Source organism: Rhipicephalus sanguineus, chromosome 8 (assembly GCF_013339695.2).
Source record: "Rhipicephalus sanguineus isolate Rsan-2018 chromosome 8, BIME_Rsan_1.4, whole genome shotgun sequence".
Lineage (NCBI taxonomy): Eukaryota > Metazoa > Arthropoda > Arachnida > Ixodida > Ixodidae > Rhipicephalus > Rhipicephalus sanguineus.
The window spans coordinates 80,012,463-80,028,764 of record NC_051183.1 but is presented as its reverse complement, the minus strand read 5'-3'; the positions used below and the strand labels follow the sequence as shown (position 1 = coordinate 80,028,764).

At 46.7% G+C, this 16,302-nt stretch overlaps 1 protein-coding gene across 1 annotated transcript; it reads right to left on the bottom strand.

The window, feature by feature from the left end:
• Positions 1–7,538: 7,538 nt before the first annotated feature.
• LOC119402163 (neuropeptide-like protein 31) lies at positions 7,539–9,667 on the bottom strand. Its single transcript, XM_037669285.2, has 2 exons — positions 9,544–9,667; positions 7,539–7,879 (listed from the first exon to the last, which is right to left on the bottom strand). The coding sequence occupies exons 1-2, from the start codon at positions 9,553–9,555 to the stop codon at positions 7,613–7,615; spliced, it is 279 nt and encodes a 92-aa protein (XP_037525213.1). The 5' UTR covers positions 9,556–9,667; the 3' UTR covers positions 7,539–7,612.
• Positions 9,668–16,302: the final 6,635 nt, after the last annotated feature.

Below are 16,302 nucleotides of genomic sequence, written 5' to 3'. Positions count from 1 at the left end.
CGTCCGATGCTCTACCAACTGAGCTACCGCGGCGGCCATCCCCCCGTCCACTTTATGGGGTATATATGTGTACTTAAACGTGGGAGCTATATGTGTATTTAAACGCGGCAAGCTATCTTTTCGTCCACTTTTCTTTCTTCATATTTACATTACATATACTACTAATAACGTCCCCTATACTTTCCTTGGCATTATTGTCTGTACGGTAAATACGGTAAACTTTTTTTTCTTTTTCCAGGTCATGCCGTCCGGAGTCAAGTACTACGGCAGCTACTGCTGCACTGCGTGGTGCAACAACGGCAGGATAGGGAGAGAGCGTGGTAATAAGTGGTTCAGGATTCCGCGAGACGACAGGTAGCCCTTTGCACCTTTCCAAGATGTACTTACTGAGAATGTGACTTAAAATAAAATGTTTCGTCTCTCCCAACGATGGTCACGTCTGCATAAACAATGGCATTGTGTGCTCGCCGCTCTGGCGGTGTGGCTTACACGAAGCTACTTATGCATGCAAGTAACGCGTTAAAAAAAAAAAAAATATATATATATATATATATATATATATATATATATATATATATTTTTTTTTTTTTTTACGTGTTACTTGCATGCATAAGTAGCTTCGTGTAAGCCACACCACCAGAGCGGCGAGCACACAATGCCATTGTTTATGCAGACGTGACCATCGTTGGGAGAGACGAAACATTTTATTTTAAGTCACATTCTCAGTAAGTACATCTTGGAAAGGTGCAAAGGGCTACCTGTCGTCTCGCGGAATCCTGAACCACTTATTACCACGCTCTCTCCCTATCCTGCCGTTGTTGCACCACGCAGTGCAGCAGTAGCTGCCGTAGTACTTGACTCCGGACGGCATGACCTGGAAAAAGAAAAAAAAGTTTACCGTATTTTCTCTGGCCTTCGCACAAATTGTCTCCGACGCACTTCTCAGCGCCCTTTCGCGAAAAACAGTCCCAAGCAGTTGCCGCAGTGAAAACAAAGCAACCTTCGGTGCATGAACTACTGAGGCAGCATTTAACGAGAATATTACGTCGTAGCCACGGCCAACGAACACTGTTCTCATTTCTCAAGTTCTCTCTAATTCGGCTCTTAACATAGGCGTCAAGCAAACTGCGAATACCACAAATAACGATTCTAAGCATAACTGCACTCTTTCACACATTTGCACACCCATGCAGTGAATTAGAACTGCGTGTAACGGCATTGTATGCACAAAGAAAACCTTACGACGCAAGCGGCGACTCATTTTTGGCGCCAAGAAACGATTTCTTCGCTAACGTGCTGCGCAGCATTTCAAGTTGCTATTTCTTAATGCAAAGCAATTCACGAGCATCATACGCGAAGCGTGAAGCACAAAGAAGCTTTCGGCGCTAAAACACAAATTGCGTCAAATTTCAACTTAATAATAATAATATCTGGGGTTTAACGTCCCAAAACCACGATATGATTATGAGAGACGCCGTAGTGGAGGGCTCCGGAAATTTCGACCACCTGGGATTCTTTAACGTGCACCTAAATCTAAGTACACGGGCCTCAAACATTTTCGCCTCTATCGAAAATGCAGCCGCCGCAGCCGGGATTCGATCCCGCGACCTTCGGGTCAACGGTCGAGCGCCATAACCACTAGACCACTGTGGCGGGTCAACTTAAAGTCAACTTGTCAAGTAAAGTCAACCTAAGTCAACAATGTCAACTTAAAGCTGTTGAGACAAATACATTGCAAAGTAATGAAGGGAAAAAGAACCCAATGAAGGCGTTCTTACCAAGCAGCCGCCAAGCAGAGTGACTTCCCGGTAGACGATCTCAGCGAATTCCACGGAGCAGGTATAGCCAATTTTATATGCGTCGCCGCGTCGTCTTGCCAGTCTTGCCATGTTCTTGCCGGCAAACCTGACCTATATGCTCATGACCAAGGTAAATGTAAATGGTAGCGAAGCTTCCATAGAAGCCCATACGTTCAGAAAATGGCTGCTCATCAGCTGCTCATGGGGCTTAGCGCCATCTGTGTGAGGAGGGAACACTTCCGGCGGAACAAAAAATAAAGCGGATGTGACGCAATATGCGGTAAAAAAGTGACGTCATTTTGTTGGCCCTAGCGCGAAATTTGACCTCAAAATATTCTTTTTAGGACTCGCGCTACGGCGAGCCGGCAAGCCGTTGGCGAATGCGCTTGAAGCCAACGCTAGCTGAACTAATATCGACCCGTGACTAAACAGCGGTGTTTAAGTGTACCGTCGTGCAATTCGCCTTGGTTTTACCAGGAAACTTTATTCTTTGAGCTTTTATTCTGCGTTCGTGTCATCTTCCACAGCGTGCCATAAAGTAGGCAACAGCGTACCTCTCATGTTTGCAGCGTTGCTTATTTGATTTGCACATGCGCAAGGGGCTTAAAGAGCGCATTGCATGTGTCCTTCAGCTCTAACGAGAAGAAATGACGCCTGGTCACGCCAAAATAGTGATATTTCAGTTTTATTCAATCGTCACAATAACGCAATTACACACCCTACACAATGAGCAAGAAATGTCATAATAAGTACAAAAAGTGCGTAGACTACGTGCACTATGTTTTGCCTTTTGTTCCGATAAATTAAGCGTACGTGTAACTTATCAAGACATGCGAATTGTAGTGATTGTAGCGCGACAGATAACTTAGCGATCTGCTCACCAATAACAGGAAATATAGTAGGCACCGCGTGTTCACGAAGGAAACCGGGCAAGGAATACTGATCCATGAAAGTCCAGCAAACACAATACTCCGAACCGTTGCCCCGGTGTTTTATCTAGAAGAAACGGCTCGCCAGGCGTACGCGTGTTGCTACTGCATCCTTGGAACACCACATCGTTTCCGCGAGTGCCGAGGAAAGCGTTCGGCATGAAATGTTAGCCGCCTCGTGCTGTTGTCCGTTGAACACCGTAGCCAACACGTTCGCCAACGATGAAACGCACCTCGCAACTTCGCGCACGCCAAAATCAAATTCTCACCACATTAATTCACAGAACACATGCAAGTGCGAAACACCAGAACACCTGAGGGGGCGTGTCGTCGCAGACGAACTTACGAGCGCGCCTTTCCATGCACTGCAAGGGCTGCCCTGAGTGACAATGACGTGCGCCTCTCTTCAGGGGGCGCTTAGAAAAAGAGTTTTCGTAAGAATTAAACACTGTCGTACATTCTTGGCCCATTGCACCTACATAATATTGTTCGGGAAATAAATGTAATTTGTAAAACATAAGCATTGCTTTACGTTTGAATAAAACTTAGTTTTTCACTATTATTGTTTGTTCCCTCCAAACATAGTCACGCTTCAATCGCAGAACCCATAATTCCCCTTGCTGGTGTCGTTGGCAATAGGTTCTGAACCGTTTTTCGCCCGAAGCTTCGCGACCTATTTGAATCGACCTTGGTCATGACAGCTACCAATCGGTGATTTCGAACTGTCCAATCGCAGACGATAAAGACGGATTTAGAGCCGCGCTGCGAGCCAGCGGAAGCCACTGCCGCAGCCACATAGTCTGACAAAGACAAGTAGATGTATCGTGAACCAGGAAAGGTACTGCAGTAGATAACTAGTACGCGCATTCACTTGGAAACAGGGAGTGACGTGCTGCCGTCTAACGGCTGGCGGGAAGCTGCGTAGCTCCGCCGCTTATAGTGTCCACTCTTGTCATTTTCTGTTACTCTATGCGCTGCCCGCGAAGGTGGTTTGTCGCCGGATTTGCCAGTGACGGCGGCAAGGACACGTGCGCGCATGCTCTCTTCATTCGGCCCAGAGCCCTGCTAGTCAGCAATATTTACACTGTGACGCACCACAGATGCAATCCGAGAGCTGTGCGCGGAAGCGGGGGCGGCAGTGTTGTGGCCGTGGATGCCCCCAGTCGCGATAAGAGCAGTGGCACCGCTCGACGTTGCTTTGGAAGCCTATCGTCGCGTTCCTCTTTCCTTTCAGATCAGCGTTCGCCATTCGCATGCATTACAATTTAATCCTAATAATGCTATGATTATTTGCTACTCTTGACGCCATTATTAGTACGGATGCCATCTAGCGAACAGCTAGTGATCAAAATGAATTATTCGCATTTCTTATATACTCTCTTGCTATATAAATGTCAAGGTAAGACGTGGTTAAACTCAGCTTGTCGAGAGATAGCAGCAACCAGCGCGGAAAGCATGCCTCGACAGTGATGCCGCGCGTCGACGTGCACGCGCTGCGAGCGCGGGAGTTATGTGAAAGGATTTGAGGTCTCGAGGCGCGCGCGCCCGCCGGTTCGCGGCCCTCGCCGACCGACAGATAGGGGTGCGAGAGAGAGGAGAACAAACCAACGCTGCGCATGTCCGTTGCTATGACGACGTACGCGCGAGGAGGCTCAGCTTCAAGGCGAAACGCATGCACGAGAACGTTTTCTGGGTTTGTAGAAGGAGGGGTAGAGCTATCGCTCTGTAATCTACAGACTATTTATTGGTGTAAGTTATCATTGCGAAGGCGAATATCATGGTGGCGACGCGACGACACATCATGACCGTTGTGAAAACGTGCTAAGTGTGTCATTGCGCTCGCTTGCACAAGGAAAATGTTCTTGAGAAAGACGTCAGTGCTCTGAAAAATGCGCTCCGGGATGCTCGCAGGACGTTTTTTAATTGCGTCATCTTCGGCTTGATGAGGCGAAAGCCTGTCGCGATTCGTGCGACGGGTACTAGGAGCCTATAGATCAAATCCACGCAGTCGATAATAATAATATTTGTTGGGCTTTAACGTCCCAAAACCACGATATGATTATGACAGACGCCGTAGTGAAGGGCTCTGGAAATTTTAACCACCTGGGGTTCTTTAACGTGCACCTAAATCTAAGTACACGGGCCTCAAACATTTTCGCCTCCATCGAAAATGCAGCCGCCGCGGCCGGGATTCGATCCCGCGACCTTCGGGTCAGCAGCCGAGCACCATAACCACTAGACCACCATGGTGGTTTCCACGCCGTCGAAATAATTTGAGCAATTTATTTAACTTTATTTCTCTCCATCCGGTGTACACTGACGTAACTCGTGTGGGTGTGGCATCACTCGCTGCAAACTGCGTCGCACCCATGAGTTGGTGCGTGCGCGTCACCGGCCGCATGTATCGCCCATCTGAACCTCGTTGGGTAAGTAAAAGAAATGTTATTCGCCTTTAAAACGTCTCTCTTTCTCTTCTATAGTGTTCGAGGTTGCTTGAAGTTCCACCTCCGATGCAACACTGACAGAGGCAAAAAGAGTCAAAGGATTATTTTTCGTGTCACAGTCAAGTCCCGAGCGATACAAGCAGCGCATGCTGCAGAGCCTGTGTACCGATGGTCCTGGCGAGAAAAAGTCAGGGCGATGTGCAAATGTGGAGCAACCCCGCAGGCGGTCTAGGCTGACACGACGTCTCAAAATGCTGGCTAGCACGAAAGAAGGACTGGAGAAAAACGGCACTCTCTCGCTTTTAAAGACAGCTTGTTGATACGCGATGTGGGTCGACCGAAAAGCGAGGATAAGATGGGCTACGATATACAGGTGGTTAATTCCTGCGATGTGCCTAAAGCTGTATACATGCTGTGTCTGAGTCTTCATGTTTAGGGGGAGCCATTTAGCTTGCAGAGCAGTTACTGTCAGTTCTTCCGGCAGTACAAGGTTCCGCAGTCGTGTTATCGGAAGGTTCACAAGATAATGTGCACTTAAATAATATATTCATATAACTCCTGTTCAGAGAAATTGAATGAAATATCAAAGGGTTGCGGGAGTTTGTAGTTTTTTTTAAAGGGCCCCTCACCAGGTTTGACAATTTTGAGCTAACGAGCGCAATGCATACACTGGGCGTTCACGATCACGTCTGCCAAAATTTGCAACGCTACGCACCGCGGAAATGGGTTAAATTTCAAGGTGAACGCTGCTTGCCCTTCCTCTCGCGGGCGCGCGCTTTAGAGAATGAGGAGATGACGTACGTGATAAAATGGCCCTATGTAGATGGTAGTGCTGTGACGTCGCTCCTCTACGTAGACGACTGTGCTCTGACGTCGCCAACAGCAGCACGTGACACTGCGATAATTATTTGACACGACATGTGTAGTTTGTGCAATTTGTCGCTTGAATAGATTAATAAAACTTCAGAGAAATAATGAGACACACAAAAGGTATGCGTGCGTCTTTTTCATTTTTTTTTTCGTGAATAGCAGCGAGATGCGGGGCTAATGTGCCTACCTTTCCCATGCGTTCGTGTCCCCGCGGTTATCGCATCGAGCAGACGCCAGCCCTGGAAACGAAAGTAATGTTCTAGCGCGTTCGAGCACTCATTATGCTCATTTATTCTACCGCGTCCAAGTAAACGTTAATGCGGCGCTGGCTCATGATACCGGCACTCTCGTGCCCATACAAATGTCTCAACTTTCATGCCCCTCCCGCAGAAACAGGCAGTACACCACAGAGAACGCCGACAAAACGCCCACGGCCGCTACATAAAAAAAAAAGGTAGCGGCCGTGCAACGCCGCTCGCGTGCTCGGGCTGGCTCAGGCACGTCATGCGCACGTGACCATGCATGCGCATGACGTGTTCATGCGTATGTGTCAAGTGAAGAGGGCAGGGAAGGGATTTGGCTTGCTAAGGCTACACGGGGCGAGTGGCAAGGGTTTGAAACTCGCCTCCTCGCATCGTGTTTTCGCACCGCTACAAATCATTGTTTTTCTCAGCTCGTAGTGAACCGATTTGAAAAATTCTTGCGGCATACTGCTCTCCATTCGGCACACAACTACTTCCAGCGTCTAACTAAAATTTGCTATATGGCCTGGTGAGGGGCCATTTAAGCAATGCATACGTTATCCAACTTGGCGCCATACGAAGCCTGAACCCCTCTCTTTCTCTTTAATTAACACGTAAGGGTCGGAAATGAAGGAAACCACAGGAACGTCAGAGCAGTCTTGTCAATAAATACTTCGGTATTGATGCTGAATCTGGCACCCATGCAACAATTTTTACATTGTTGTTGTGCAATGAATCTAAATCATACAGTATGATATTTCGGTATTGAATGTAGTTATGAACATGAAAATATCGCACCGAAGCACTCGCATGTAGTGTCATAAAAATGTGTTACTCACTTTTAGTCATTTATGTGTTGCGCGGCTGGCAGCAGGAATGCGCGACTTCTGATAACTATCTGTAATCACGTGTGTGTGTGTGTGTGTGTGTGTGTGTGTGTGTGCGTGTGTGTGCGTGTGTGTGTGTGTGTGTGTGTGTGTGTGTGTGTGTGTGTGTGTGTGTGTGTGTGTGTGTGTGTGTGTGTGTGTGTGTGTGTGTGTGTGTGTGTGTGTGTGTGTGTGTGTGTGTGTGTTTAGAACTGGATGTGCTCCACAAAATATTCAGTTCGTTTGCGCGCATAGACACATCATTTGCACAACTGGTTTGAAATTTTATGTTGAAACTCTTTCAGAATTTCAGCAGGAGTCCATTGAACTGCCCTCTCATAGCGTATCAGGCTCCAGCGGAAATAAATAAAAACAAACGAGCGTGAAATGGTGAAGACCAGTTGTTTATTGTGCTCGCCCATGTCGTCCGTAGTTCAGGTTTCCGGTCAAACGTTCAGTTGCCTAGCCATAGTAACCGTGGCCGTAGCCACCATAGCCGCCATATCCTCCGTAGCCGTGTCCGTAGCCTCCGTATCCACCGTAACCGCCGTATCCGCCGTAGCCGTGGCCGTATCCACCGTATCCGTAGTGTGCTCTTTGGTTGTCATAGTGGTGAGTGATGGCGTGGCTGTATCCTCCGTGGCCGTATCCATGACCGTAGCCGTGACCGTAGCCGTAGTAGCCAGCGTTGGCCGCAGCCAGGACAACCAGGACGACGAGGGTGCACAGCTGCAAAGGTGACGACGACAGCAAGAGCATGTCTCGAGTGGCAAAGTCTTAAACGTTGTCCTGAGATGTAGCACAATATGTGTTTGTTGCTAACTGCAATATGGTTGCTCCCTACTCCTGGTGACGAGATCGGTATGTGAATACCAGTGAGCTCTATTTACCACATATGCTTTCGGCTCGTCGAGACGTTTTCCTGTGGCTTTGGTTAAAATATCAGGAATCCTAATACAGCTGTGATGTGCACATAAGCGTTATCATTCTAAGCTAAGATACAAAACGAAGTTGTTATCACTGCTCCCACATCGCTGTGACAGGTGCATTCACACAAAAAGGAAGCATATTTAACAATTATGCCAACTCCCCACCAAGCTTTTGTTTATAAAGCAACGAGACTATTTAGGTAAGTAGACGAAGTATATCGACTTAATGTAAACTTTATTTCATAATACTCATAGCTCTGTTGTCTCGTGTTACCAGAACACCCGCCGGCGTTGATATTTCTACCCCGTAAGAATGTACACCCAAAAAAAAAAACCTTGTGCCTTGTGACAAAAACCAGGCGCGCGGTCAGTACATGTAATACAATTAAGTTGTACAGAACCCGGGCCGCTGCTCATAACTGTTGACCTGAGCGCTAATTCAGAGCATGACATCGCAAAGGGCAACATAATTGGCAGATATTATGTGAAGGCCTCCGTTAAATGATGTATGCGAGAAAGCAAAGAACAGCAGGCAGTTTGGTGAAGTGAGGTAGACAACTATGAGTTTAACGGTGAGAACAATTTTATCGAAAGTGTTATTTCAAGACAATATATATGTAAATTTTGATGAAGTACTGCGACTAAAAACATCAAAATTCTAAGCTTCGCCTACGTAGAGCTGTTCTAAGTTATTATCTCAGTTTGTTAAGAAACAACTGGCCTCACATGCGGTTGCTTTGCTCGAAGTTCTGTGGAAATGTGAAATAGGCTTTGGCCAGAGCAATCTTGTACTACAGGTAACCGCGTCGCTGCTGTGGTGGAAAATAAAAAAGTGAATCCAGACCACTAACCCCCGGCAAGAGGTTTCTTCTTCCATATTGTAACTATATAGCATGAATGTCCAGCCTTACAATGCCCTATCCAGTCATGAAAAGCGCCGGCTAACGTGCCCAGGGTCAGTTTTTTTCGCCAAATACACGAATAGCTGAATAAATGGACGAGAACACCCCTACCGTAGCTCAATCCGTAGAGTGTCGCATGCTCTGTGAAGTAGATGTGGGTTTGACCTATGCTGCAAGCGAGTTCTCTTTGTGGTCACTTTCTCTTGTTTCTAACCTGTCATTTCTAAATTTCAACGAAAACTACACGTAATTTCCCACTTATATTTGTTCATTTAAAGGCACCTTGACATCACGTCACTAAGCCTAACAGTAAATGGCGCCCCTCTATTCCCTTCTTCCTCGTTCAGTCAACTTACTGGAATCCTGCTTAGAGAATTTCTCTTTGAAGTAATGGATATCTGCGTAACAGTAACGGATAGTGCGCTACGCTATCCAAGCTGATCAAGTCGGAGAAGGACCGGAAATAATCGACAAATCCCAGAAAAAAAGTTGAAAGTAGATGACGGTGAGCCGCTACGCATGTATCCATGAAGCGTAGACAACACAGCGCCGTACTACTCACAATGGTCTTCATATCGGACTGCTGCCGGAGTTGCTTGGGGAGGCACTGATTCTCGAAAAGCGATCCACTGCGCTTATATAGTCGGCCACCCGCAAAAACGGACCAACAACGGCGCGGCGACGAATTAAAGGTCACCTCTCGGATATATCGGCTCATGTCGAAAGGATACCAGTTTCGGTAGGGAAGCACAAATAGAGAAAGAAAACCAAAGCGATACAAAAGTGCGCCAGGTGCACGGTTGGCTTAATCCGCACCTTCTGTACAGCAAAGAGAGGGTAACGTAAAGAAAGTGTTCCGAGGAAAACAACAAAGCAGTTGAATTGTTCGCGTGGCCGCCAAGCCGTCGGGCATTTTGTGCCCGTTTCTCTGTACGTCGACTTGTGGTCTTGGACACCGAAAGCTATACTCTTGAGAACGTTGGAATGCTGCGAAGGCGTGGTGTTTGGGAGCAAGTTTCCGTTCTTGAAAGCAGTCGGCTCTTTTGCTTGCTTTAGAGTTTTTTTTTCTTTCTCACCTGTCAGCCTCAACGTCGACTTGTTTCTCGAAACGAACCACCGGCACAACCCGAAGATTCGTTTTCGTGTTTGGGGGCTCTTTTTCTTCAATCACTACATGCTCGTGAACGCTTGAGATTCTGACATGTGCACGAGAAGGCCTGACGTTGCCTGTCGTTGCATATTCTTACGTCGCCTTTTCCTCTCACGAACACGAGGCATCGCACGAAAGAACAAAGGTTTGAGGGCCTGTCTGACGTACTGATAATTGTAACGGTAGCGTATCGACGTTTGAACGTCGGCCGCAGTTGCGGAGTGAACGAAAGAAAGAGCATGCGTGAACTGGTCGGCTTCTATCACGCGTAAACAAAAGGCCGTAGAAATCGGTTAAACGATCAATTCGGAGCAAGGTAATTTCATCATTGTGCGTTGTTCGAAGCCTGAGGGGTTCCGCTGCCTAAGGCCTTTTTACTTTTCTCGCTGTCGTTGTGTTATTGTTTGCCGTTGGGCCATAGTTTAGATCTTCGCAAGGTTGTAATTTGTGAGTAGACATAATTTTTTATTCGAACATCGGTGGGCTAGGGCCTGTAGGCAAGCCTCAAATTCTTCTTTTTTTTTCCTGGTACGGAAGACTTGAAAGATTGAAAAACAAACTGGCCAGCTCCGGGGGATTCACCATATCAGTAGCCCCTTGGCACAATTTCTTAAACGTTATCAGTTAAGGAAGCTTGACCGTATGCATAGTTTCCAACAAGTATTTCTATGGATAATTTGTGGCGATAGTGCCTTTACCGGCCAGGCAAGCATGTATCGATGTTCGGTAAACGTGGCGACGGTCGTAAATACATAAAGTTACTTTTTTTTATTTGCGACATAGACTTACCCTTAAGGCATAATATATGTTGTGTATATTTGTGTTAAATGTGCGCCGTTGGGCCGGTGTTGTGCATGAAGTGAAGAAGTGTCTTCATAAAGTTACTTAAACACCTTCATATGACTGGCTCGAAATGGCTTTGTGACTTCTCAGATTCATAATTTTCAACGACACATTTCATTAAAAGTGTCACAGTTAGCAATAAAGCCTGCACAAAGAGGCTGATTGCGTCCACCTGTTTGGTATATTAGTAGCCGCGGTGGCACAGCGGTTATTGCACTCGGCTGCTGACCCGAAAGGCGCGGGCTCGATCCCGGCCGCAGCCGCTACGGTGAGGCTAGTGGTCATGGTTTTCGACTGCTGACCCGAAAGTGGCGTGATCAAATCCCGGCCGCGGCGGCCGCACTTCGATGAAGGCCAAATGCTAGAGGTCTGTGTGCTTAGGTTTATGTGCACGTTAAAGAACCCCAGAAGGTCGAAGTTTCAGGAGCCCTGCGCAACGGCGTCTCTCATAATCATATTGTGGTTTTAGGACGCAAAACCCCAACAAATATTATTATTATCGATTCCGGCTGGGTTACAAGCAGTAATAGAGACTACTTAACATCAATCCATGACTCTGTGATTAGACCGGTCACGCCCAAATTAAGAATATATAAGAGTTCATCCAACTTCAATAATTAATAAGAGCTCCTGCATATTAACGGATAATCTCAATTTAAAACACTAAGTAGTATGGTTACGTTGCTTGCATAATGAACACTCGATTAAAAGGCATACGTCGGCCTAAATATTTATTGTGATGCTTTATCAAGCCGCACAGTCAGCGCAACCTTGCAAAGGCTACTTGAGCACCAGTCTTTGTAGTTGCCTGGACGTTAACGGATGTTTTGCAAAGAAAGTCTACTGCTCACGAAGGAACGTTACGCGTGTGGAGGTCCTAAAGTGTTCGGTGTGCACAAGGCCAACCGTTCCCCCGTAGTAGAGTTCCTATAAACAGCCCACGAACTAATATTAGCTTCGCCGACGAGGCCGCATTGCTCATATTTTGCATGCCTCCGCGCTACAAACGAAGTAGTTCCTCAACAACGGCAGTAATTTTCACGGATATAAGCATTATTTTGCAATACTGTACTGATACTGAAATAAAGAAAGTAAAGCTAGATAAAAATGTTGCATTGGCTTAGCTCGGCTATGCCAGGGTATACGTAGCGTTAGAAAACTTCTTCTGGAAGAAACAAACGCCCCATGAAATTAGAACTGACGGCTCTCGGTCACGGTAATGGTCTCGGTGCAGCGGTACCTAGCCTCTCGTCGCGAACGGCGCCATGTTGCGTTTTGTATTGGTTCATCTCTTAACTACGGAAATCGATACGGCCGAAGAAACAGCCGTAGCCCTGGCCATCTCAACCTGTGCTGAGGAAGCAATAACACTAACCGATTCACAACCAGCTTGTCGAAATTTCTAGAAAGGAAGAATTTCCAGGCAAGCCTTACAAATACTCGCAGCCACAGCAAAGAAGAACCTACCAGAAACGTACATCGTTTGGACTCCGGGTCACGAGTCCCTGTTGGGAAATGAGGCAGCCGACGCTTCCGCCCGAGCTCATGTTCACCGGGCCTTCCCACAGGACGCACATAGGCGGAAAGATGATGAACCCAAAAAGTGCAGCGACAACTTACAACACTACAGGCTAGGCCGAAGAACTTATCCGCCAGCTCACCACAGCCTAACCCTCAGGAAGTAACCCTCAGTAACCCTAGGGCAGTAACCCTCAGGAAGTTGCAAACACTTACGTTCACGGTAAATTACTTCACCATATCTCACCGACTGAACACTCGTACATCTGCAAGTACTGTGATGTCCCGGACATTCTATGCCATATGGTATGGGGATGCATACAAAACCCTGGCACCGCTACACTAACCGAAGATCAGTGGGAGGCCAAGCTATCGGACCCAGAACTGAAGAATCAGCGAAGCCTGGTCCAACGGTCACGAGAGATTGCGAAGGCCCGCGGCTACCTGGAATAAGGAGCCCGCCCACCTTGGGCGCACAGTGCGCTTGCTCAAAATAAACGTTTATTCTCTCTCTCTCATCTTAACCGTTACGTCATGGTAAAGAGCAGCCGTAGTTGGATGCGTATAGCACAAATGGACAACGGTACAGTTTACTTTTTATTCTTAGCTTGTCATCGACTATATAATGCTCTGAATCGTTTACATTTTCTTCAGAACACAATTTTTTTTCTTTCTATACACATAACACAGATAACCGATAATAAGAGATCAGTGACGTAAATACAGAAATATCACTAGGGGGGACACATTTTGCCATGGTGACCATTTTGTTTTTATAGATAGAGGTTTTTATTTATTATATAAATATTAAAATTATGATTTGAAATGAAAGAAAAAAAAGACATTCACAGCTCAGGTATCGTAGTCTTCTCTGAAACCGGTTGAACGGAAGTTGCAATTTCGATACAGCCTTACACAGTGGAGGGGTATTGAATGCAGGTACCACTAGAAAAAAAAAACATGGCTGATCCCTCCGTGGGAGCGGCCCGCTTCGGGCTAGGAAACTAGTGCGACCTATTGGACCTTAATAAAGTTCTTTCAACCATCTATCCAACCATCCTTTCGTCAGAGAAATCGGTATAACACGAAAGTGAATCATGTCTTCACAGAGGTAGTCAGCGTTTATTGTGCACTGTTTCAGCGCAACGGCGAAACAATGATTGAGATTGCAACAAATTCGAATGTCATGCGAAGAACGGCAAGCAGCTCGAAACTTGCAGCGTGCTGCTCAAGCACAAAGGACGCACGAAAAGAACACACATAGGACGGGCGCGAACTCACAACTGTCACAGCTGTTACTTCTTTGTGTATAAGCAGCGCGCTCCTTTAGAAAATGCGGCCGCTGCAGTGAGCGAAGTCACCTTTGTGCACTCTGTAACTTCAACGTAAACTTGCGGTGAAAGCACAAGACGTACAAGCCGTCCCCATCGCGAGCAGGGGCGTAGCCAGAAATTTTTTTCGAGGGGGGGGGGGGGTTCAACCATACTTTATGTATGTTCGTGCGTGCGTTTGTATGTGTGTGTGCCTATATACGCAAGCAAAACTGAAAAAATTCGGGGGGGGGGGATTGAACCCTCCCAACCCCCTCCCCTTGGCTACGCCCCTGATCGCGAGCTAAGCGCGCGCGCACGGGCGACCACGTCCTGTAGTGCAAAGTACAGGTGGGGGCACGCGCACATCACAACGAGCGGGGCGACGACCTTTAAAGCGCGCCCTTCACGCCGTCTCGCTGGTGATAACGAAAACAAGTGTCTCCGAGCTCTGCGTACCACCAGCGGTAAATGGTGTTATACATAGCTCGCCGTTAGCACGCAGAGGAACGTTGGCTTCGTGGCCGAGTCGTTTCGCGCCGCGCGCTCCGGAGCGAGGGGTCATGGGTTCGATTCCCGGCGACGGTACTTTTTGTTCTAGTTTCTTTTTTCTTTGTCATCTGTCAGTGTATATTTTACAACGTCACATCCGTGACGGAAATACGTCAGTGAAGTCTTGGTGGACCCAGGCATAAAACATCTTCGTGTTAATAAACAGGCCTTAAAATACTCTGTGCGATATGAGCAGTGACCACCTACGAGACCAAATATGCATTTGACTAGCATAGCCCTCAGAATATGATGTTTGAAAGATAGATCTCAAGGGGGACACTTCCAAGGGGTGTTCCCCCAACCTGAACCTGAACACAAGGGGATCAGGATCACCCCCGCCCCCCTCGTGATTTACGCCACTGTAATAGATAACACTACACAAAAGGTGAACGATGTAGGTTCTATGTACTCCAATACGGTATAGCTGTATGGAGCAGTCCCTAAGAGCTCATAGTGTTCCTTTACAATTGCTTACGGAGACTCTGCATATGCTGTCTTAGTTTCTCCCTATATATTCTCTCATTCTTTTTTTGTTTCTCTCTTTCTCCCTATTTGTCTTACCCTTTCTATCTCTCTTTCTTTCTCTCTCGCCCATCCGAGTTATTGCACCCCACGCCGGACAAATCAGCGCAGCGGGAGAGAGCGCGTATACTATTACTAGAACACACGCAAGCTCATCACGAAACTTACAGGTCACGCATGCGGCCATACAATGGTTAGCTGAATTTACCGGTGCCGAGGTATCAAGAAGTCTTACATGAACAAAATCGTGCTTGACCATCAAAGCTTGACATTATCTGAAAACACTGCTTCTTCTGTGATCAAGCGGTGTGTTGATAATACCTACAGACAGACAGACAGACAGACAGACAGACAGACAGACAGACAGACAGACAGACAGACAGACAGACAGACAGACAGACAGACAGACAGACAGACAGACAGACAGACAAATAGACAGCAAGACAAAAAGACAAACAACGAAGTCTATTTGGTTCTGAGCAGCTACTCACGTACCTTTTTTTTTATAGGGCACCTTGTGTCCTTTTATTAAGGCGAAAGCTTGAGAAGCCCCATCGAACGCGAAAATTGACCGTCGGCGGCGTCAACACGAGTTATGCAAAAAAAAAATCACGCGATGACGTCATCATATGACGTCGTCGCTTCATTAAAAAGTGTGCTCTTCCCGGAGGCGGTACAAAAGAACGTTAGGTACAGAAAGCGTTCGAGGAAGGGGGGGGAGTCAGCACAATCGACTAAGAGATATAAAATGGTTTTCGCCTTCGAGTCCTCTTAAGCGTATGTATTAGGGACAGATTGACTTTCTTTCTTTCGGCGCTTTCTAGCCTATTATCTTCTGGCTGTTTCGTGTGGAACGAGTGCATACTTATTGATGCGTAATTTCGCAGAGTAATATGTTCGTTTTTATTTATTTTTGTAGTAATAGTTTGCGTAGTATTGCCTGTAATAGTTTGTATTAGACCGACCACTAGCCACGCGGGCCATAAGTGGGAATATCTCTGTCTTCTGGTCATGTATATATAGTCTGGTCATGTATTCAAGTGAAAGAATGAAAAGTATACATAAGTGAGAGCCCGGGAGGTTATAGCTCGGTAAGCTACTCTCAAGTGAGAAAATTGTAAGAAAACAATTATTCTCCCTAATATATAGTTGTTACTCCGCTCAGTACTCCACCTAACTCCCTACTTTGGCATAGGAGAGTATATTGTTCTGATGCTGCTCCACAGAAGGTGGCACTGCGCTTCACAAACACTCACTTGAAAGAAGGGATCACATCTACATAAGTTACTGCAACACATTTAAAACAGTACAATTACCGTCCACTATACTTTCCTCGGCCTCATTATCTGCTGGTTTTCATTAAGGTTGTGTCAAACAAACACTCAGCTGCGATTCTTGAGAAACCTGGGGTCTCCAGTCTAGAGGT